The 24,930-nt window shown below is 38.1% G+C and overlaps 1 protein-coding gene across 1 annotated transcript; it reads left to right on the top strand.

The window, feature by feature from the left end:
- Positions 1-4,377: 4,377 nt before the first annotated feature.
- On the top strand, positions 4,378-22,562 carry THEMIS (thymocyte selection associated; the record flags this gene model as incomplete). The annotated part of the gene is made up of 3 exons (XM_081346677.1): positions 4,378-4,468; positions 16,802-16,960; positions 21,493-22,562. 3 exons carry the CDS (start codon positions 4,378-4,380, stop codon positions 22,560-22,562), a joined length of 1,320 nt encoding a protein of 439 aa, XP_081202803.1.
- Positions 22,563-24,930: the final 2,368 nt, after the last annotated feature.

Raw genomic sequence — 24,930 nt, 5'->3', positions numbered from 1 at the left:
AAGGGGGGATTCTTAAAGGAAAACTGTATTTTAAAACTCTTCAATAAAAAAAAAGATCTACAAAATTTCTTAGGAAAGAGTCTTATATTGTAATTGAGTCAGTGATGATCTAGATTCTAGGAAAATGAACTTACTGGCTTCTTCAATTCCTTTTAGAAAGAAATACAGACTGTGAGATATGAGAAGGTCTTAAAAAGTTGTGGTCCACTGAAATAATTAAATATATTATACAGTATAATTTGTCCACCGAGCCCATGTTTCCTTTAATATTCCCACAATCGTTGATTTGTAGAGGTTATTAAGAGTTGTGTGTGTTTGTGTGTATTATTCAACAAATGTGTGTGCCATGAGATATACAAACCTCAATATTTGTATATAAACACAGTACCAAGCAAGAGTTTGAATAACTTCAACTGATCCTAGGTTACATCCAACAAGGTCAGCTATGGATTCACATTAATGGCAAGATAAGATTCTTATCTTTCTGTAGCACCTCAAATCTTCCCCAAAACATTTGTATGGAGTGCAGTGGGAGGGATTGAAGCTCTATTCTTTCAATATCACCTTAAAGCATGATAAGAATCATTCCATCATCAAGAAACATTGTGAAATACAAAGCATGCAGGCCATGTTTGAGTCTATCCCCTTTTATTTGGAAATGAGCTCTCTACAATATAGCAGGACTTACTAAATAAATGTACCAGCAACTACCTTCAGAATTAGTGCAATTAGAGAGTAATGCTAATTCTGTTTTATACGTTGAGGAATAGGTTGTCAAACAAAGTGGGCTTTTTGCTCGTTTTTTTTACCTTAATGATATTCCATTATATAGGAATTAAAACCAAATCATTTGAATTAAGTATTATAATTGGAGTATAATTACTAGTTTGGATGTGCACATCATTAATGCAACATAAATGTTTCTGTTCATGAAATTCACTCTTAGTGATTTTTAATTGCAAGAGAAAACAGACTGAGTTACTTCCTTCTTTAATTACATTGGTGCCAATAATCAAATAACCTTCATACTGGGATTACATGGTAGTTCCTGGAAAGAGGAACAAAAGATTGTAAAAGTGCCTTTGTGTTAGTTGTCAGTCAAAGGAATATCTGGCCATCTGAGCTGTGAATGATATCCCTCTCAGATTGCCCCCTTTATGCTAGTTAACAATTTAATTGAGTTCAGAGAGCTGAAAGGTTTAGTGAAAATAGTTACCTGTTCTTGAATCGCTCTTATTGTAACACTTTCCTTTTCACAAACACAACTTGTAATTCAAACTGAAGGGATTTTCTGGTGTCTCTTCTGTTCCCATGCTTTAGCTGAGAATTTTTTTTGTTTGCCAGTGTAACAGGGCAAATGAGGACACATGATTAGTCAACACTATTATCCATATGTTCTCTCTAATATTACTGAGAACATGCTAATGGGATCTCTTCTATCAGACTTTAACAGATTGTTGTTGTTGTTAGTTGCGAAGTCGTGTCCGACCCATCGCAACCCCATGGACAATGTTCCTCCAGGCCTTCCTGTCCTCTATCATCTTCTGGAGTCCATTTAAGCTCACGCCTACTGCTTCAGTGACTCCATCCAGCCACCTCATTCTGTCGTCCCCTTCTTCTCTTGCCCTCAACCTTTCCCAGCATTAAGCTCTTCTCCAGTGAGTCCTTCCTTCTCATTAGGTGGCCAAAGTATTTGAGTTTTAGCTTCAGGATCTGGCCTTCTAAAGAGCAGTCAGGGTTGATCTCCTCTAGGACTGACCGGTTGGATTGCCTTGCAGTCCAAGGGACTCGCAGGAGTCTTCCCCAGCACCATAGTTCAAAGGCTTCAATTCTTTGGCGCTCAGCCTTTCTTATGGTCCAACTTTCACTGCCATACATTGCAACTGGGAAGACCATAGCCTTGACTATACGCACTTTTGTTGGCAGGGTGAGATCTCTGCTTTTTAGTGTGCTGTCTAGATTTGCCATGGCTTTCCTCCCCAGGAGCAAGCGTCTTTTAATTTCTTGGCTGCAGTCCCCATCTGCGGTGATCTTGGAGCCCAGGAAAATAAAATCTGTACTTTAATAGATAGAATGAAGTATTTGGCACTGCACTATGCAACAACTAGACCAGTTCCTCCTTCAACATTTCTAGTTCTTTCTCTTTCCTTTAGAAAGTGATTTATTTTTGGCATCAGGTTCCCTTACATAATGGTGTGTGCTATTTTCCTCACCATCCTACAGTATATGCTCTTTTTTTTCTCTAACAAGTCTCACAGCACTTTGCATTGAAGTTAAATCATGAATGAGCACACTGAATGTTTGCTTATTCTAAAGGCGACATATTTAAAATTAGTGACCTGTGTGTGACTGAGACATTTCAATTTTCTTCCTGAATGAATATTTAGATTGTACATGTTGTTCTTTTGTTCCTGTCTGTTGTTGTTCTATTCTTTTTTGTCTTGTTATTTTTTTCCCCTTGGTAATGATTTTTCTTTGAACTGGCCAGTCACTGGATCACAGGCAGCATGCAAATATGTTTTTCCTGTGCTTAAATCAGTGCAGAGTTCCTAATAGTAAGAGGTGGGTGAAATATATGTTTAAATTAATCTTAATAATCATAATAATTTTAATATATTTTAAATCTTTGCAGAAGTACCTAAAACCAGCAGTAAGGACAGAATGCTATATTCTACTGAACTATACATCTCTTGAAGCATAATATTTTTGTCATAATGTGAGAGATTATAATTCTCCTTACTTTTAGGAGTATAAGATACTGTGGAATACATTTCACATACTCAGTTACAGAGCAGTGAACACATCGCGTGAAGAAGCAAGGAACCAAATATTATGCCTAAAGCCAACCAGGTTTTGTCCAGTTAACTGCCATATTTCAGTATCAGTTTGGGTCTAGACCAAGTAAAAACTTGAACTTCTTTAAGTCAAGATAGGCAGTGAATCAAGTATTATAAATCCAATCCAAAGCCTGTATACACAGAGTTTGCTCGTGGATTTCCTTTTTAAAAAACAAAAACAAAAATCAATCGTCTAATTCTGTTCAAAATTTTTCTTTATAGAATTTAATTTGGGACTGGGAAAACACCAATCATTTTAGGGTTTTTTTTCTATAGGAAATGGCCCCAACCTCTTCATCATCTTGATCATTCTTTGGATAATATATGTCAGCCACATCTCTTCAAGTCATAATCTGGTTAGTAATATGAGACTCCCATTTTTACCTATCACTTTAACAATTATATTTTGGATTGTTTGTGAGTTCAAAGCCATGTGAATAATTCACTAGAACCACTGACTGGAAGCTTAAAATTGTCTTTCCTACTGCTCAAAGGAAGATGAAATTCCAGCTCATTTTTTTAAGGTGGACATAGTTTAGTCTTAATAGTCCATGTTCTTCCCTTGCCCCACTTTAAGACACTATCAGTATTATTACAAGGAACATTTTCACAGAAGAATTCTTCAGCAGTGTATATGCAGAGTGGGAGGGAGAGAGGTTAGGAGCAATATACGTATTAAGTCTTGGTTGAACCCAAAGCTGGTGAGATGGTGAGTCTTGAGCATGGCAGTAGGATATAGCTATTGATCACAAAAGTAGGGAATCAAGATAGCCTGGTGACTATTTTCAAAACAAGGGGGATGATTTCTGAAAGCTGAAATGGTGAACAGGAGTGCCTCGCATCATTCTGCAAGCAGAAGGTAATTTTTAATTGTAAGGGAGCCTTCAGAACTGTTAAACTTTGATGGAAGAGGACCCTTCAGATAGATATCCCTAGCCTTCTATCTGTAGTGCAATAGTTTTATTCTGGTTTGCTCTTAGACCATTTTCAGCTATTTGATTTCTAAACAAGATTTCCTGCTATGTTTAAGAGTGGAAGGAAGTAAAATTCTATTTTGAAAGAGAAAGAGAGAGAGAAAGAGAAAGAGAGAGAGAGAGAAGAAAGAAAGAAAGAAAGAAAGAAAGAAAGAAAGAAAGAAAGAAAGAAAGAAAGAAAGAAAGAAAGAAAGAATATTTAAAAGAAGAAAACTCTGTTTTGAAGTTTAATGTTCCAGAGGTTCGTTGTCAAACTATCAAAGTTTAAATCAATAGATCTGTGTTAGTACAGCTGCGTATAAACTGTATTTCCTGTGGCCCAGATTGATACAAAAAGTAGGTACTGCATTAGAGCACTCTTAGCATCTTATTCCTTTTTGTAACAACCCAGAATGAAGTCAGAGGAAGTGGTCTCCCAGTTGAAGATTTATGAGACTTTGTCTCTACTAGAGAAAGTGTGTTTCAGAAGTTCCCAGGCTTCATTTCAAAGGCAAGAAGAGCTAATAGAAAGCCCCCTAAAAGGTATTTGCCTTTAAAAACGGCATCTCTTTGTTACTCTGCAGACCATGGCCTTTAGCCTGAAGAATTTCATCCATTCTTTGGATCCAAAATCCCTACCTCGGATTCTGCAAATCCAGTCTGGCTTTTATAATGAAGGTGAGGTTTAGTCCAAATTATCTGTCTGTGCATGCACTTTTGGCATTTATCTACAGTTGAATATTGTAAGCAGAACATTATGTCATTACTAGCGGGAACCCTTGTATCAATAGATGATAGTATATTAAAATAATCCATGTTATATTTAGACTGCAGCTGACTAGACTGTGATTGTTCAACAATCACACTTGACTAATGACAACAGTCACAGTTGCCACCCTCAATTACAGAAATGTAAGTGTAAGTAGTCATTGAACCATGAAGGATAATCCGAAGACATGCTAACTCAAGTGTCATCAGAATGGAATGTATATATGACGCTGGGAAAAAATGGAAGTAATAATAATAATAATAATAAGTTGGAAGGGACCTTGGAGGTCATCTAGTCCAACCCCCTGCTCAGGCAGGAAACCCTATACCATTTCAGGCAAATGGCTGTCCAGTCTCTTCTTAAAAACTTCCAGTGCTGGAGAATTCACCACTTCTGGAGGCAGGTTGTTCCACTGGTTAGTTGTTCTAACTTTCAGGAAGTTTCTCCTTAGTTCTAGGTTGCTTCTCTCATTGACTAGTTTCCATCTGTTGCTTCTTGTTTGAAATAGACCAGCAGATATGTGCTGGGTCCAGATAGTGTTTGATTCACACCAAAGCAGCAATACCAATGGTGTGAACTTTAGCCGTAACTCACAGTATTATACATTTTGTGTATTTTTTTCTACCATGGTTCATACTTTGTCTCGTGTTCCATTTCAGATTGTATTATTTTTCAGTGTTGCTGGAATGTATATTAGGAGGGAAAACTTAAATAATGGCATGAGAGACAGAGAAATGAGGACTGCTTGCTCATGATTACATTCAAAATGTTTCAATAAAACAAAATAAAAAAGGAAGAAAGTTTGAGGAAGAAGCTTTCGTGATACTTCCAGATGACATTTGTTACTCAATCCCACCAACTTTAGATCATAAAAAGGTGGCATCTAAATTTAATAATAAATCAAGTTTTTTTACAGTGTTTGATTTAATATCTAGAGGATGTCAACTATCATTTATAACCTTCCAGTGTTTGCCTCTGATTTTTCCTTTCTTTTTTTTTCCTTCATGGGAAAAAGTATGTTCAGGAAAGCCCAATGAAATAGTTATAAAACAACTGTGCATTTGTAGTCTTGGGGGAGCTTCCTTCTACAAGGATTGCCTAATGAGTCTACATATGGACATGTAGCACATAAGAATGAGATGTAGTATAATTCAGGAACTGACATATAGAAGAATCATAAATAAATGATCAAAGTGTTGCGTGAAATTTAGCAGTAGATCTGTCTTTATATGTAGAGAGAGAAAAAAAACCCTGGGTCTCCATTCAATTTTTGGAGATGCATTCATGAAAAAAAAAATCACTGTCATTTACTTTTTAGCACCTGTTATTAAGACATAGTTCTGTGCTAAATGTGACTAGTTGATTCCAAAGATACAGCAGTTCTGCTCACAATTAATTCATTTTGTCTATCCTAGGCTTATTTCCACTTCGATCTCTTTACCTGAATTGGGTCTATGACTCCCCTGATTCCATCTGAATTGGAATAGTAAAGGCTTCAGGCCAACTTCTCTAGGGGATGCCTAGTTAGGAGACGCTGATCCTTTTCTAAGTCCTTTAAAGAAGGAATTGGGCAAGGGCTGGAACCTTAACAGTAGCATCACAGTAATATTATTGGATGAATATTATTGGGGGGGGAAGATTGTAAAATGTGGCAAAAGTCACTTACCTGCTGTCTCACTTAGCAACAGAAATTTTGGGCTCAGTCGTGGTCTTAAGTCAAGAATTAACTATATTGCTGGAAAGCAGAAGAGTTTTCCTCTGCCTCCTGGGGTTATTTTGATACTCTCTTTCTCTCCCCCCCCCCTTCCCTTTTCTCAGAAGTGGATTATCATGTATTTTCCCTTAGTATTGTCTGCTTATATATCATGTATGTCTACATTCCACTATGCAGTGGGCTAAAACCTCATCTGATCAGCCACACAAGAAAGCTGAAAAATAGCAGTTGTGAAATAAAGCAGCTGTAGTCTTGGGAATGCTTTTTGATGGAGTTAAACAAGCATATCTATGGTGCCAGCAGTATTCGATTGGTTGGTTGGTTATGTGCCATCATATCAGTGTTGACTTTTAGCAACCTCGTAGATACATTTTTTCTCTCTGGCGATCTGTCTGTAACTTGGTCTTTCATGTCTCCTAACTGTATACACATCGCCACTCTAGCTGAGTCCACCCTCCTTGCTGTTGGCTGTCCTCTTCTCCTCTTTCCTTCCACCTTCAAAGCATTACAGTCTTTTCCAGAGAGTTAGATCTTTGCCTTATCTGTCCGAAATAGAATAATTTGAGTCTGGTCATTTGTGCCTCAAGTGAGAACTCTACGTTGATTTGTTTAAAGAGCTGTTTGCTTGATTTCATAGCGATCTATGTTATCCTCAGGAGTCTCCTCCAACACAACTTCAAAAACATCAGTATTCTTCCTATCCTGCTTCTTCAAAGTCCAACATTCCTTTCCACAGAGTGTCACAGGACAGAGTATCACAGAGTGTACCATGACCTACACTGTTCTGATCTTTGTAGGCATAGACACATAAAAGCATCTGAATATCTTTTCCAGGGTCTTCATGTCTGCTCTACCAGGTGTTAGTCTGTGGCATACTTCTTAACTGTTTGCCTGTTTACTATAGATGGTTGATTCTAAAAGGTAGAAGCTATCCATCGTTTTAATGACTTCTTTGCCACTTCTAAGGCTGGTTGTTCTACTTGATACTATGAGCACAACTCAAAGCCGTGCTGTTTTCCTTTGGTTCTCTTTTAATACATAACCATCGCCAGCCATGAGATTGCACAAGCTATTCTATTTGAAATTCGACAAAGCCACATTAAAATAAAGAGAAGCCTCAAAAAAAAATCATAATCCATAATTTATTTTCTCACCCTCAATAATTTTAGGAAACTCATGCTTACCCGGGTCACCAGACATATTTACAATAAATATATGATAACATAATATTGAGTTCAATAGCAGATGAAGACCAGCAAGAGACCTCTGAAAAGATTGGCTTATAAAGAGCTGCACTTGCACCAGGCACCAGTTCTGTGGAGAGAACCGGAGGGGGCGTGGCTTCATGTTCTGCCTGCAACCCCCAGATGGGGCTTCTCTTGTTTGCGCAGCCCAGTTTCTGGCATGCCCTGGACCAGTGCTGGTACACAGACCAGGTTGGGGACCCCTGTGTTAGAGTTTATTTATTAATTAAATTTATATGCCACTCATCTCGTTGTCACAGAACTCTGGGCAGTGTACAACATGATAAAACAATATTATAAAAGAGTAGAACAATAAAGATAACATTTAAATCAGCAGAGAAATAGCTAATATGGGAGGGTATGAAATGCAGTGGGGGGTGGGATCTTCTCTTTAATCCAATAACCACCTACAGAATGGCAGGCCAAGCAGCTTTCTCTGTTGTTCATTCTTTTCCTTTCTCTCCCTCTCCCTCTCTTGCTGTTCTCAGATGTATAGAAGAACAAAAAAAAAGTGCAGATGAGTATGTTTCTTTTTTCCCCTCAACAAATGAATGGAACAATTTTCTCCATTCACATTTCTGGGAAGAAGAGAAGCTGTGCTGCATTTCCAGTAAAGCAGCCAGACGGTAGACAAGGACCTGGTCAGCTAATAAATTTGAATGGGTGGGTGGGTGGGTGGGTGGATGGATGGATAGATAGATAGATAGATAGATAGATAGATAGATAGATAGATAGATAGATAGATAGATAGATAGATAGATAGATGATAGATAGATAGATAGATAGATAGATAGATAGATGATAGATAGATAGATAGATAAATAGATAGATGATAGATAGATAGATAGATAGATAGATAGATAGATAGATAGATAGATAGATAGATAGATAGATAGATAGCAGATTTGTATCCTTGACCTTTTGCCCCACAGTTTTGGGGGAAGATTACTTCCATCTCTTATAGCCCTTATCTACATTGTAAATTTGGTTGACTGCCAGGATGAAATGAAGAGACAGAAAGTTCTAGCATTTTGTTCTACTCTAGTAGCAGCCTCAACTCTGATTTGGCTGTATCTACTGGACTGAAGAGAGATGCTCCATAATTGTCTGCAGTGGTGGGATGCAGCTGGTTCGTACCACTTTGGCAGAACCGGTAGCTAATTTTTCTGTTGCCCAGGCCCAGAACGGACAACAGAGAACCGGTTGTTCACATATTTGAATCCCACCACTGATTGTCTGCAAAATGAGGTTTATGCGTAGATGACATGGATTTTAATAGGCTGTAAGAATAACCTTGGGAGACAAGAGGGAGAGGCGCAGCTTAGGTGTAATGGTCAGACGAAAGACATCTCAGTCTCTGAAGGAACAGCAGCATGGGAAACATCTCAGAAGGGACTCTCCATAACTCTCTGGAAAGAAAAAGCAGAGGTGGGGGAGAGGTCTTTCACACTTTAAAGATTCTGTTACTGTAATCTTATAATAAAGGTAGTCTTAGCATTTATGGGTTTGGTTTCCTGTCTGAAATACCACAAGGAGCTGACACAGATGGAGAAGGTATTTATTTTGAGTCTTTTTTTAAAGAATTCAGCCTTTTATAACATTGCAACCTTCCAATCCTTCAAAGGCTCAATGGATGTGATATACTCCTCTCACAAAGAAGAAAAAAATAAAAAAGATGCCATGCTTGGTGGACCTCTTTGACCCATGACTGAACCTATGAATTTATTTATCTTTCAAAGGTTGCTTGGAGCTTTGCCACCCTGCTTCACCTACGCAAACCTACTGTAGGGGTGGTCCAGGCAAACTGGAAGGAGTTTCAACTGTGTTTCAGGTTTACCTGAGTGGGCAACCATAAAATACACTTCTCGGGGCTTGTCCAAGGAAAGCAAGAGCAAGTTCTAAGTGCTGCAGGCAAAGCAGGCCCTCTGAGACCTCATTGTGGGCTTTGTCTATATTCTGTCAAGCTGCTTGCTACTCTCCTCCCTCTTTCATGCTACAATTGGAATGCAATCTTTTCTACCAGGATGTCCATCTGCTCTAGAAGAGATCGTTGATTTGAAAGGGTTGTGTTCTGTACGTGACATCAAAATCCCCCCAAATCGGTCTATTAGAGTCCTCATTTAGCAACCACCTCAGACAGTGACCATTAGCAATTGCGATGGTGATGAAGTAACTTTGCAACCAGAGCCCACATTTATAACCTTTGTAGCTTCTCTTTCTTTCTCTTTGTCACATACTTACCATTACAGTCAGTTAGTACACATTATCCTCTGCTTGACCCATTTTTTTCTTCCCCGCTTTGCAGAGCAGAGATCTTGCCTAAACATGCTGTCTCTGCCTAAGTTGCTTTTCTCTGCTTCCCTAAAAAGTGTTAACTGCAAGTTAACATGCTCAGTTTTGTGACCTGAATGAGTTGATTAGAACCCTCTGGCAAGCTTGGAGCTGTAAGGATGCTAGGCAAACAGCTGGCCAAGTGCATTGTTTTTGATATGTATTCCCCATAGTGTGCCTGCTTACTCTCTTGCCATCCCTTTCTCTCCAATGGATGCAAATAGAAACATTTTTGCTAATTATCTCAGCCTCGGGTGAGTGTTCTAAAGAACAAGGAGGTGGTGAAAAAATGGTTGTAAGATTTGTCCTTTTACCCAGCTTCCTCACAAGTCACATTCTGGTTTGTTTAGAATCACCTGGCTGTTTGGGAGTCATATCCTTCTGATGCTATAAGTCAGGCATCTCCAAATTTGGCCACTTTAAGTTTTATTGACTTCAATTCCCAGAATTCTTCAGGAATTCTGGGGAATTCTGGGAGCTAAGGTCCACAAGCCTTAAAGTGGCCAAGTTGGGTGACCCCTGCTATAAATAAACAAACAAACAAAAGGTGGTGAACAAACAAACAAAAGGAGGTGGTGAGAAAATGGCTGTAAGATTTGTCCTTTTACCCAGCTTCCTCACAAGTCACATTCTGGTTTGTTTAGAATCACCTGGCTGTTTGGGAGTCATATCCTTCTGATGCTATAAGTCAGGCATCTCCAAATTTGGCCACTTTAAGTTTTATTGACTTCAATTCCCAGAATTCTTCAGGAATTCTGGGGAATTCTGGGAGCTGAGGTCCACAAGCCTTAAAGTGGCCAAGTTGGGTGACCCCTGCTATAAATAAACAAACAAACAAAATAAATAAATAGCTGAAGTAAAATCTTTTTTTTTTAATTGAAAAGTTTTAACATACAATTTTTCTTTAAGAATCCCCCCTCCCCCCTCCCCCCTCCCCCCCTCCCCCCCTCCCCCCCTACCCCTCCCCCCTCCCCCCCTCCCCCCCGACTTCCCAGAGCTAAATACAAGGTATATATAAAAAAAATCATAAACAACCATATACTAACAACCATAAACTCTAAAATCCATCACTCTCTAGCTTATATAGGATAAGACAAACCTTAGTAATATTAAATATATATAGAAAAACTAAAATAGAAAAAGAAAAAAAGAAAGAAGACTCATTCAAATGCTACATGAAACTTCTTAACCCTATACTTGTTCTGGATAAACTCAATCCATTTTCTCCATTCCATAATATAACGTTCTTGCGAGTGATCTTTCAAATAGGCCGAAATCTTCGCCATCTCTGCCAGGTCGGAAACCTTTAAAGTCCACTCTTCTATGGTCGGCAGTTCCTCTTTCTTCCAATACTGACCTATCAAAAGTCTTGCTGCCATAATTAAATTTAACATCAACTTAGTGTCCACAACCGTAGCATCCGTAATTATTCCCAACAAAAAAAGTTGCGGACAAAACTTTATCCTTTGCTTAAAAATCTTCTGCATATTCCACCAAATTTTTATCCAAAAAACCTTGATCTTTTTACAAGTCCACCATACATGAAAATATGTTGCATCTTCATCTCCACATCTCCAGCATTTTGGCTGATAATTCGGATACATACTTGCAAGCTTTTTAGGATCTAAATGCCATCTATAAAACATTTTATAAAAGTTCTCTCTTAAGTTTTGAGCTTGTGTAAATTTTACGTTCCTCACCCAAATCTTTTCCCACGTGTCCATTGTGATAACTTCATGAATGTTTTGGGCCCATTTTATCATACAATCCTTAACAAGTTCTGTTTCTGAATCAATCTCTATCAATGCAAGGTATATCCGTTTAATATGTGCTGGTCCCTGATTTCTAATTTGCTTCATCAGATTTTCATCAGTCATTGTAAAACCATTTTTCTGATCTTCTTTCCACCTGGCCCGTAGCTGAATATATTGAAACCAATTTTGAACAATCTTCTCGTCTCGCAAGAGACTATATGGCTTCAAACACCAAACATTTCTTTCCAAGCTTAAAATCTCCTTGTACGTAGTCACATCATGTTTGAAACCAGCATGTATATTTTCTATTGCGTGTTTTGGAATTGCCCACAATGGTATCTTACAATCTAACTTATGTCTGTACTTCTTCCAAACTCTCAGCAAAGCCTGTCTTAAAATATGCACTCTAAACACATTATCTACCTTCTTGTCATACAACAAATATGCATGCCAGCCAAACAACAAGTTGTGGCCCTCAAGATTTAATAATCTCTCTTGTGTCAAATTAATCCAATCACTTATACCTGCTAACGCAGCAGCTTCATAATATAATTTAAAGTTAGACATTTTAAGACCACCTCTTTCACGAGTATCCTGCATAATCTTAAGTTTAACTCGTGGCCTTTTCCCTGCCCAAACAAATTTATTGATACCTCGCTGCCATTCCTCCAAATTAGAATCTTTCTTAAGAATCGGTATCATTTGAAATAAAAATAGGAATTTAGGCAGGACGTTCATTTTCACTGCTGCGATCCGTCCCAACAAGGACAATTGCAATTTTTCCCAACTCTCCAATTCTTTTTGAATTTTCCCCCATAGTTTTTCATAATTATTTTTATATAACTTTGTATTAGAGGGCGACAAAAGCACCCCCAAATATTTAACCCTTTTAACAATCTCAAATCCAGTTAATCCTTCTAAGAGAGCCTTTTGCGAAACTGTCATATTTTTGGCCAAAATTTTGGTTTTCTGTATATTAACTTTAAATCCAGAAACCCTCCCGTATTGTGTTATTATCTCCATCAGGTCCACAACAGAGTTCTCTGGCTGGGTCACTGTAACAACCAGATCATCTGCAAATGCTCTCAATCTATAATCCTGATCTCTAATTTGTATACCCTTAATTTTTTCCGAATTCCGTATTTTAACCAATAATATCTCTAATGTTAACACAAATAATAAGGGCGATAACGGACACCCTTGCCTTGTGCCCTTCTCAATATTACATGCTTCTGTCAGACTATTATTAACTATAATTCGGGCAGTTTGTTTTTGATATAATGCCCTAATCGGTTGTAAAAAATTTTCCCCAAAATCCATTTTGTCTAAAACTTTCATCAAAAATTGCCAATTCAATTGATCAAAAGCTTTTTCAGCATCTAGAAAGATTAGCGCCGCAGGGATCTGGTTGTTCCTTTCCAAAAACTCTAACACATCAACTATATGCCTCACATTATTTTTCATTTGCCTACCACTAATAAACCCCGTTTGGTCCCCATGAATCACCTGTTGCAGAACCCTCATCAGTCTATTAGCCAACACCTTAGCAAATATCTTGTAATCTGTATTTAAAAGCGATATCGGTCTGTAATTTTTAACTTGAGTAGCATCTTGGTCTTCCTTCGGAATCAAGGAAATAAAAGCTGTTCTCCAAGACGGTGGCACCTTTCCCCCCCTCTGGATTGTCTGGAACAGTTCCTTTAACGGTTTCATCATCTCTAATTGTAAATTTTTATAATAAGCCGCAGACAAACCATCCGTACCTGGTGCTTTATCCATCTTCAATTCCTTAATTGCTGTAAAAATTTCTTCTTCTGTAATTAATTGATTAATCCCTTCTTTTTGTGCTTGCGTAAGAACCGGGATGCTAGCATTCTCCAAATATATATCAATGTCTTTTTCATTAATCTTCTCCTTAGCATATAATTTAGAATAAAAATCCACAAAAGCATCCTTAATAAGGTCCTGTTGAAACACAACCCTTCCTTTGTGCTCAATTTTGTCTATATTAGAAGCCCTTTGCTTTTTCCTCAATCTATAAGCTAACCATCTACCTGGTTTGTTGGCGTTGCAAAAGGTATTATGCCTGGCAAACCGCAAATTGGTTGCCACTTGGTCAGCCATTAATTTATCAAATTGTCCTCTTAACAGTTTAATAGCCTCCTTAATCTTCACATCCTCCGAATTCAAAATCAAAGCCTTTTCTTTTTCCTTTATTTCATTCTACAGTTCTTTCCTCCTAGCTTCCACAGCACGTCTATGTTTATTATTCATATATATCAACACCCCTCTCATATAGGCCTTACTAGCATCCCAAACCATGTCCATAGAGGTGCCCTTATTCATATTAATTTCAAAAAAATCCTTCATCCGCTGTTTGCATTCTTCCACATTTCTCTGATTTCTAAACAAATTCTCATTTACGCGCCGCGAGCGCCTATCTCTATTCTCCTTATCAATCTCTAGCCAAACTGGGCTGTGATCAGAAATAGTTCTTGCACAAATCTTCACCTTCTTAGTCCTTAAAAAAAAATCATTAGTCAACAAAATAAAATCGATCCTGGAAAAAGATTGATGTCTGTCAGAAAAAAAAGTATAATCCTTTTCCTGCAAATGTCTCTCGCGCCAAATATCTCGCAATTCCAAGTCATCCTTCATTTCAAAAAAGGATTTAGGCAGTCTAGCATGACTTGGGACGCGCTTAAAAGCTCCAGCCTTGTCCATCTGTACATCCAAAACACCATTCCAATCCCCCATAAAAATAAAAGATTTATAATCCAACTGGGTAAGCTTTGTATGAAGTAAACTAAAAAAGTCAGCTTGTTTTTGATTAGGAGCATATAATCCAACTAAAAGCGTCTTTTTGCCTTCTAGCAGCAGCTCTATCATAACGTATCTTCCATGCTTATCTGTTTCAATTAAGTCTGCTGTTAAGGCACTTTTAACATAAACAACCACTCCATTTTTCTTATTCATTGCAGAAGCAACAAATTGCGTACCCAACCTTGAGTTCGATAAATACTTTTGATCCACAACCCTAATATGCGTTTCTTGCAAACATATAACATCTATCTTGAATTGTTTTAAATATTGAAAAACTTTCTTCCTCTTCTGTGGTGAATTTAGTCCATTAACGTTCCAAGTTAAAAATTTAGTTGCCATGCATATCATCCCAAAGCTCTTGGAGCACTGCTTTGATAGGACTATCTTTTTTAGGCCGTGCTCCTCCCACTGCTTGGCTGTAAGTACGTTGTGGAAGTTCCATAGACTTCTGCTGGTCTTGTTCTTTTATTTTTTTATTTTTTGATCGTTTTAAAGCAGCACGCGTCACCCTCTGCTCTCTAGGATCATCCAAAGAAGTTGTAGCTTGATCTCCTCCAGCACCGTTCTCCTCTGTCTGTCCATCTTCAGCCTCTTGATGTTCTCCTTCTCCAGATCCCTTTGCAGCTTCCAGAAGTGATAATGGGGTTGCTTTTAAAACGTTATTGTAAAAATCACGCGCCTGCATCACAGTAACCAGACGGTACCTTTTACCTTCATGCATCACCATCAACCCAACTGGAATCTCCCATCTGAACCTTATATCTCGTTGCTTGAGCTCTTGCACAAGAAATGTAAAATCCTTCCTTCTCCTTAAAATCTTTGGAGGAATTTCTTTTAGAACCAAAACTTCTTGATCAGCAATCACAACTTTAGAATCGTAGGCAGCTTGTATAACTTCATCTCTAATTTCCCTCTTTGCAAAATAAACCACCACATCTCTAGGCAGCTTTCTCTGTCTAGCAATCCATGAATTCACACGAAACACTTTATCCATGCCTCCCTTTATTTCAGATGCTGGCTGATTCAATACCACTTCCAGAGCCTCAGAAATCAGCTGCTTTAGATCTTCCTTAATATTCTCTTTTAAGCCTCTGATTCTAACAGCAAACTGCATCTGGTAATATTGAGCAAGACTCAATTCTCTGTCCATTTTGTCTCTTAAATCTTCATTCTCCAATACTTTTGTTTCTAATATGGCATTCTTTTGAGTCAAATCTTCCACTTTTTCATCCAGATCTTCCACACATTCAGCCACTTTATGCACTGAAGACAAAATGTCTACCTTCATCACACTGAACTTCTGTTCCATCCTCTCTTCCATCCTCTCCTCCAATTTCTCCAATTTCTCCTCCATCTGTGCAAATTTATCACCCATTGATTCCAGAATTACCTGGGCATGTTTTTCAAGAGCATCTTGTAAATCCTTCGGTGTCAATACATCAGGAGGATGCAACGCCTGCAATGATGATTGTTGCACCGGAGAAGTTCCAGCACTCCGAAGAGTTTTTGGGGGAGGTTTAGCCGCCATCTTTTACTTTCACTTGTGACGCACTTTCACTTTAAGTTTAGAAAGTCCATCAAGCTTGAGAGTAAAATATAATAATCCTCTTCACCTTTTCCTCTTGTACCGCTCTGCCTGCTCCTTTTATTCCATAGTCCTTCCTTCAGGCAGGGGTGGTCGCAAACGCCTGGCTCTGCTCCAAGAAATCCAGAGCAGAGACGCTGACCAGCTGGGAGCGACCCAGGCTACGGGGGAGTTCGATCCGTCAGCCGCCCAAGCTACAAGCTCAGGCGGCCCCGGAGAACTCGACCCCTACCTGGGGCCTCACCCCCTCCTCTTCTCCCGAGGAGGGGGCTTCGAATTCACCTGAACAGCTGATCGGCGCTGTTTCGGGTGAAAATTACTCAGCTGAGCCACGGGCAGCCCGGGAAGGCTGTCTCCGGCGCCGCGCAGCCACCGGAAGTCCAATAGCTGAAGTAAAATCTTAAACACAGTTGTGGTCACATGATTTTTCCACTTAGTGTCTGCTTTGTTTAACAAATGAATCACCAGTACCGCTTCTGGGCACTAAATGAGGACTAGCTGTACCATAGTTTCCATAGCTATTTTAGTAATTGTAATCAAATGGGGTAAAGCTCCGGCCCTCATAACTGGGTTGCAAAGATTTGTATTCCCCACCTTATAAATGCATTCCTTTTAAAATATACAAAACAATTTTATAGACAACTGAATTTTTTTCTAATAGATGCATTAAACTGTGCATTAAAGATGAAAATATATTGTTTCTCAAAAATGAAACAGTAGGATGTATAGAACTATATTTTAATGCTGCCAATAAAATCAGTAAAACTTCTTAACTTCACATTATCTCTTAGGTTCGATGTATGAAAAGCTTGGCCACGAATGTTGCTTGTCCACTGGTGATGTGGTTAAAGTTGTTGCATTAGAAATTAAAAAAATTCTTGCAAGTAATCTAGGAGGTGAAGATGCAAGTATACAGTCCACTACAGTTGAACTACCTCTAAATTTTCCAGGTACAGTATAGTATTTTTCTTGTTTGATAAGAAAGCCAGTAAGCAAAGAAATAGAACATAAAATAGTTTTGAAGTATTTATTTTCCAGGTGTCCCATCTTTTTCTCCTAAATTAACCTCTGTGATACAAAGCAGTCAGCCTTATCTAAAAGATGAACAATTGTGGACATCATCATCATCATCATCATCATCATCCTAAGTCCCAAGTCAATACCAACATTTTACATCATTACATTTTATAGAGAAAAATCAGGTATTTTAGAGATAGCAATGTATTTACAATAGCATACAATTCCCTCCATAAATGCTATGATATCAAAAGTTATAATTCAATCACACAACCAAATTGTTTTTCACTTCCTGGTTCTCCAAATTTCTCGCTAAACCTTCTTCTAGGGCAGCGTGCTGGCTGGGGGATTCTGGGAGTTGAAATCCATAAGTCTTAGAGTTGCCAAAGTTGGAAAACCCTGCTCTAAGGAAAAAAAAGGAAAGGAAAACAAGGAAAACATTTGCCAAACAGAAATAGGTGTTCTTCCCTCTATCCCTCCATCCCCTTGTTCTAATAAAATAGTTTCAGTGGATCTGATTAAGATGGAAATAAAAACACTTTTCGGGGATTTCATTTGCAGAACCTTTTGCTTCTTAATATTCCACAGCTGTAATTAGAACTAGATGACCCAAATCCTGCCATTCCTAGATACAAAGCTGCCACTCACTACTGTCACCATTCATCACAATAGCTGCCACTCACTACTGTCACCATTCATCACAATACATGTAGTCCTTATGGCCAGTCACTTAACAACCATTCAGCTTTACAACAGACCTCTCCAGAGCTATCTAAGTCCCATTTTCATAGTTATGATGGCCACACACACACACACACACACAAAATCACAGGGTCATATTTGGGCACCTGGCAACTAGGGTCACCTTTATGGCTGTTTGCAGTGTCCCGTGATCACACAACAGGGATTTGTGATCATTATTTTTTTCAGCATTTACTTCCAGTTTCCAGCAAACACCTACAGTACATATATGTAAATTTTCTTTATTTTACAAAAATATTGACATCTTCTTCTAATTTAATAGAAATTTCCTGAGCTCATGCAACTGTAAATATAAAATGAATGTTCGGTAACGTTTGATGTTTGCATAATGTTAACACCTTTTTCCCAATTTGAAAATTTCCTTTGAAGGGCTTTGCAGGGTGCCCAAAGACAGCAGGGCCATCTGCACATATACACAATTGATACTTCCTATGCTGTCTCCTAATTCCAGGTCAACAGCTGTGGCCAACTCACCATGGCCAACTCACCACATCCAACTCGCCATGGGACAACACGCCACATGACAACTCACCACCAAACAACTTGCTGTGGGACAATTTAACAATTCAATTCAATTGTTTAAAATATATTTTTTTAAAAAATTAATTTTTCATCATTCCCATTTCATTCTCTCCCTCCTTTTTTTATTCTTTCTTTAATGATTTAATTCCAGCATTTCTTTGATATCAGTGTAACTCTTGTCTTGCAGCAAGTTGTCCCACAGCCTGCTGGCTGTGGTGAATTGTCCAGGATATGAGGGGGTCTGTAGGTATTTTCTCACTTTCTGATTTGTGTAGTATACAGGTCCTCAATGGAAGGCAGGCTGGTTGCTAATGCTTTTTTTGCAGTCTTAACTAGCCCGCTAAAGTCTGTGTCTGCCCTGTTTGGTTGCTGTGCCAAACCAGATAGTTACTGAGGTCCAAGTGACAGACTCAATAATTCCTCTGTAGAACCGTCTCAGCAGATCCTTGGGCAACCTGAGCTTTCTGAGTTGACACAGGAAGAATGTTCTTTGCTGTGCAAATTGTAAATTATTATTAAATTATTAGTAGTAAATTATTTGTAAATTATTAGAATATGTTACAGTAATGAAGAGAATAGGTAATTCAGGGTTGAACTGTTGGACTCTTGGGGCTGAATAAACTTTTAAGCGAGAGTTTTGTATCTTCAGAGGCCTCTCTGATTTTTCCCTGGTGGTTGTCCCTTTCTGGGTTTTCTGCTCCTCTTTGCAACTTTTCCTCTCATGGTTGTATCCTTAGCAGTGAGTTTTGGAGGAGAGAGGGCTATTGAAGTGGTCATTCTAAAAATATTGCATCATCAGAGATAGATGTATATTTTACATGAAAGGCCAGAAGCAAGAAAATCATTGCCACCACCATCATTATCATTATCCTTGATTATGCAGTGGCTGTGAACATGAAACCAGAAATACATGAAAGGAGCTTTCATCCTCATAAAATAGCAAGTTTTATAAGCAAACGTTATTGCAAGTTTTATATGCAAAGGCCAATTACTTGCCTACGTCTAACTATTTTCTGTTAGGCTATGCATACAGAATATGTGAAATACTCTAGATCAGAGGTCCACAACATTCTGGGCACCAGGGACCGGTTCTGTGGAGAAAGGTTTTTCCACGGACCGGAGTGTGCGTGGTTTCGTGTGCTACCTGCATCCCACAGATCGGGCTTTGCTTGCTTGTGCGGACCAGTTGCTGGCATGTCACGGCCTGATTACAGGTCCACGGACCGGGGGTTCGGGACCCCTGCGCTAGATGACTTAGAATTATTGATAAATTTCTTAGTACTATTTATTACTTTATTATTCCCCTATGATAGTACATCTTTGTGTAGCTTGCTTCCAGAAGATCTGTCCTCACTGTTAAATTTAAGAAATACTGGCATTTTTGATAGGCAACAAACTTAATTCCAGCAATGAATCATTCTATCAGCTGATCCAGACATTTTGCCTGCCCTGTTGCCAGTGTTTTTATTTATTTATGGGCCACTCATGGTTTCCTGAGTACACAAACAGATGATGTCATCTTCCTTCCAAACCTAGTCCACTGCAATTGCACCCCATGGCTGTTTTTTTCAGCTTCCATTGAAAACTGATGTTTTCTGACTCAAGACTTCTTAAGCCCTTCAAAACAAATGGCCTACAGCCCTTTGTCCATCCTAGTAGCAGCTTCAGCTCTGACTGGCTGCAATCCCTGCATAGCTTCTCCCTTACTGTGGCTGGCCATTGCCATAGGCAGCTAATATATCCTGGGTTGCTAGGCTGTTGTGTTCTCTGCTGATCAGCAGTTGCTGGTATTTTATCCCCAATAATCTTTTACCTGATTCAATATTAGCCCATTCAGTCTATTGTCAGGCCCCATGGGCTCGACATCTATTAACAATGAACCGTCCTAGAAGCTCATATATCCCTCAGCTCTTTTATCCCCCAATGGTCACCTTCCTTATAGTTTCTGGACAGGTGAGGCATTTTCCCTTTGCTCTTCTATCCCTTCATTCTACTGCTGTAGAGATTTCTCCCCCTTTCCTTTATTCTTAAAAATATCTTTATATTACAACTTTGTTTCTATTAAGCTGAGCCATTCTTCCTTGCTATTTCCAATGGTTCTTCCAACAGAAGGACATGGGAGGCAAAGAACAACTTCTTCCCTATTGTTGTGACTACTGTCCCGTCAGAGCAATGATGGTACCACAAAGGGGTGGGGCAGAGAAAAAAAAAGGAAGGACACAACTTTATATCAAAGGAAAGATATGGGAAGGGGTATGTGAAGGCTTCCATGCATGCAAACATCTAGGAAAGGAAAGGAAAGGCATGGAGACCAGTGAGAAGGGAACAGTGCCTAAAAGGAAAAAAAAGGCACTGGGAGATGGTCCACAGGAACCAGTCAGCAAATTTTGCCTTCCCTGCATGGATGGGAAAGGCAAGAAACAGGGAATGATCATATAGGGCTTCTGGTGGCCATAATCTAGACTGAGCTCCAGCATGGGCTCATAGCTATCTCACTACAAGTCAGGCTGGAATCTCTGAAGTTGGCTTAAGAAACAGCCAGGAGTTGCAAGGGAGACTAACAACTTAGGCTGCAGCATGGAATTGCCCAAAATAAAACTTATTGTGCAGCTGCCTGCCTTTTCTGATGAATTTTATGGAGGTGAGAGGTTCAACTGTTTGCACCTTTCCTTGATCATTTTCCTCAATATTCCACAGCTTCTCTGCAAAAGCAATGCTGTAGACTGCTTTATAGAAATGCAATGTGACATGGTTTATACTAGCAACTTATCCTACCACATAACCTACTACAGCAACAAGAAAAAGACAGCAAAGGGAGAGGAAGTTTCCTTAAAGATATCCAAATATATTACAGAAACAAGTATGATTCTAGATTTAGAGTTAGCATTTTAAAGCTTTCTCCTAATTGAATATCAAGATATATTTTTCAGATAAAATAGTTATGTTATATACCTGCATCTTCTAATATATGCTTCAATTACTTTTCTGTTTTCTAACACATCAAAGAATTTTACCACAAGTTCACATAATCCCATTATTTCAAGCAACTCCCAGTTTAATAACCAATGATATGCATAGAAAAATGTTAATGTTAATTTTTATATAAAAGGGCTGTTGGGTAATTAGCACCATTATATCATTGAAAACTGACCAGAACTTTCTTTCTTTCTTTCTTTTTCAGTTCAAAAAGAGATTGTTCATTTCCATTCTGATTTAGACGTTGAAGTTGAAGATGTCACTGACCATTACAATATTAATACTTTTCTCCAGCCATTAGCATTAAAAGATGTATTAGAAAAGGCAGGGACTGGATCCCCTTTTGTTGTTGCTATAATCGAAGACTCCATTGTAAACAAGCATTCTTATACTTTTCTGTGTTCTGGTAGAGAAATAGTAATTTACAAAACATATCAGGCTGGCAGAATCTTAGCATCTGAAATCAAGGATAATTCCCCTAAAAGATATTTTTTAATTCCTGTGAGCTACAAAGGGAAATTCAAAAGAAAACCTCGCGAATTCCCAACTGCCTATGACCTGGAAATAGCAAGGAACATGAAGGAAAAGCTTCATGTTGTTGCTACCAAAGCTTTTGACTGTCCTCATGAAGAGATGTGCTCCGTTTCTGTTGGAGATGAGTTTTTGATTCCCAAGTACCAGAAAAGCCAAGTTGTTGAATATGAAAGGAAGTGCGTGCAGGCTGCATTACCTTGTGAACAAATTATCTTGGCAAAGAAAGTCAATAAGACCATCCTTCTTCCAATGTTCATGGAAGGAGGCTTCAATGAAGTAGTGCATGATAGGAATCAATATGATCTTTCAGAGCTTTGCAACAATTTCCACCTTCCGTTAAATGTCACAGTTGGCATAAGGGATCTTTCCACCCGGGAGGATATTTTGGCTGGCATTCCCTGTCTGCAGCTTGAAGAGGAAATCAACTATTCTTATTTGTTAATCAGCAATCTCAATAATCCCACAGAAATTTGGGAAGTTTCTGTGCATTGCTTAAATATGTCTTTCCAATTGCTGAGAGAATATCCAGAAGGTACTGTACATTTCCCAACAAAGTCGATTGTAGAAGAGATTACAGAAGACCAGTACTATATGATGAGAAAATATAAAAATCAAGCCATAACCCCTCCACCCAGACCTCCTAAAATACACATTGTAGAAGAATCCAAATCATCTTTCCCCATTATTCCAGTTCACCAACTTTCTGATACACCAGAAGATGACAAGACAGAAGACACATAGAAAGATACTAGTTATAAAACAGAAACCCAGCTTCTCATTTTATTACACACCTAGTTATTGTTATTGTTCTGAAAACCATTTACTTCCACATTTGTGTGTTCCAGACTGATAGTGGTCTTGATCACACCCTAATTTCTTTAGATTTCTAATTCATTTTATTTATGTATTGCACTTATACCTGCTGCAATTACAAGACTCTTGGTGTCATCTTGGTTTCCCCACTGGGCTGATATGTATTGTTTGTTTTTATTTATCATATGGCAATGTTACATTAGCCAGGAGACTACAGTGCTAATACAGAACAGTAGTTTGGCTGTCTGAGACTGCTAGCCCTGTTGGTTCATGCTTGCACACTTCCCAAAGTGTGCCATACCAGAAAGAAAAACAAGAAACTTTCCTACAGCATCATCTGGGCCTTCTCCCTACAGAAAAGCTGCCTCAGAAATGGGTGTTGCAACTGGGAAGGTCCAGCATCAGCAGGATTCTAACCATCCACATGAAGCATTGGTTTGTCTCCCCACCACAGTTTTTTATATAAAATGATCTCGAACTGCTAGGTGGGCAGAATCTGAAGCAAGTGACAGGAGTTCAACCTGCCCTGTAGCAGTAGGACTCGAACCACTGGACCAATATCATCTCCAGCATCATTAAGCCACTGAACCACTGCCCCTCTATATATGTTGTGATTATGGGAGAATAAATGGACCATTACAATGAACTATTCAACCTGGCATAAAATATAGATTTATATTTTGAGAAGTTTTCCTTTGTATTTTTTCTCTCTTTCCACAACTAATTACTTAAGGCCAATCTATTTTTCAGAAAAAATAAGGGAGAAGGTGAAGATGTCATTTCTTTATCTTTTATATGTTAGTTTGCCTGATCACACAGAATTTCTGGCATGCAAAATCATATTTCTCTTTATTGTACAGGCAAACATTCAGAAATAGCACAGTTCAAGGAGAGTTGTATCACATAATTTGTAATATGTAGTAAGGTATCAATAGAAGAATATATCTAATATGCCTAATTTCTCTTTGTCAAAAGTGATAAGTAGGTAATTATCAGAAGAAGGTAGAAAGAACTGTTTACATCAGCTTCAAAAATAGGTTAGTTAGTTAGTTAGTTAGTTAGTTAGTTAGTTAGTTAGTTAGTTAGTTAGTTAGTATGTATCAAACCAGATTGGATTTTGTGGTCAATGCTCATCTTTTTGCCCTGTCTTGGATAGTAACTTTCTAGTAATCTATTTGATTTTGTCCATTCACATTATTCATTGCCTGCCTTTTCTTCCACTTTCCCTAATTACTGCCAAAAGAAAACATCTTTTTTCCCTAGTCCATCATCTTCTCACATCAACTAGTGTAAGTAGGAAAGTTTCTGCTTGCTGATCACAGCTTTAAGTGAGCAGCCAGCCTTTATTTGATCCAAAATTGATTACTGCTAAGTTTCTTGCACTTCATGGTAGTTTGAGTAAATATCTCCAAGACTGCATCTATCTTCTTTCTCAGGGTCCAGCTTTCACAGTTGTATATTACCACTGGAAGGCTATAGCTTTAATTATTCTGATGTTTTTGACACTGAAAATTCTTTATCCTTTCTGCTCTTACCTAAAATTGTCATTGCTTTATTCCCAAAGATTAATGTGCTATTTATTTCTCCAGCACACTCCCATCTTTATCTATCTTGAAGCCGAAGACAACAAAATTATCTATATTTCATTGTCAAGCATACTTGACAAGCATACTTACTAAGCATACTGTTAACATTGTGTTTGTCTTCTTAATACTTAACATTAAATTGGGTTATTTTTCACTTTACATTATTTATTTCACAAGGAGTTGTTCAAAATCGTCTATACTTTCAGCTAACAAAGTGAAGGTTCCTGCATATCTGATTTTGTTAGCCTAATTATGATTCATGCTGTCATCTCTTCCAATCCTGTCATGATACATCCACTGTTAATTTTAAAAAAAATATGGGAATAACATATTCACTCTCTTTACTATTTTGAAATAATTTTATTAAAGTTAGCAAATACAAAGATCAAAGAGTAATACAAATTGAAAAATATAAAAAGTAAAGTCAAGAAAATAGAAGTGCAAAGAGATAGAAAAAAGAAAATGAAAAAATAAGATATATAAAAGATGATTTCCCTCCCTCCAGAGAAATATAAACAACTTCAATAATTTAACTCCTTCTCTAGTGTTTCAATGTTTAAAATCTCTTCTTCCCATATCTTATTCCTTATCAATAATCAGATTGTAAAAACTCATAATGCAGTTCTAATCAGGAAAAGTCTATTAAGAACTAAAAATTGTAACTTATTTATTTTAACCTGAATCAAATAAATCAATTTTGTATTCTAACT

This window comes from Vipera berus (assembly GCF_964194415.1).
Source record: "Vipera berus genome assembly, chromosome: 1".
NCBI classification, from domain to species: domain Eukaryota; kingdom Metazoa; phylum Chordata; class Lepidosauria; order Squamata; family Viperidae; genus Vipera; species Vipera berus.
The sequence above is the reverse complement of the archived record's forward strand: the minus strand, read 5'-3'. Positions and strand labels throughout refer to the sequence as shown.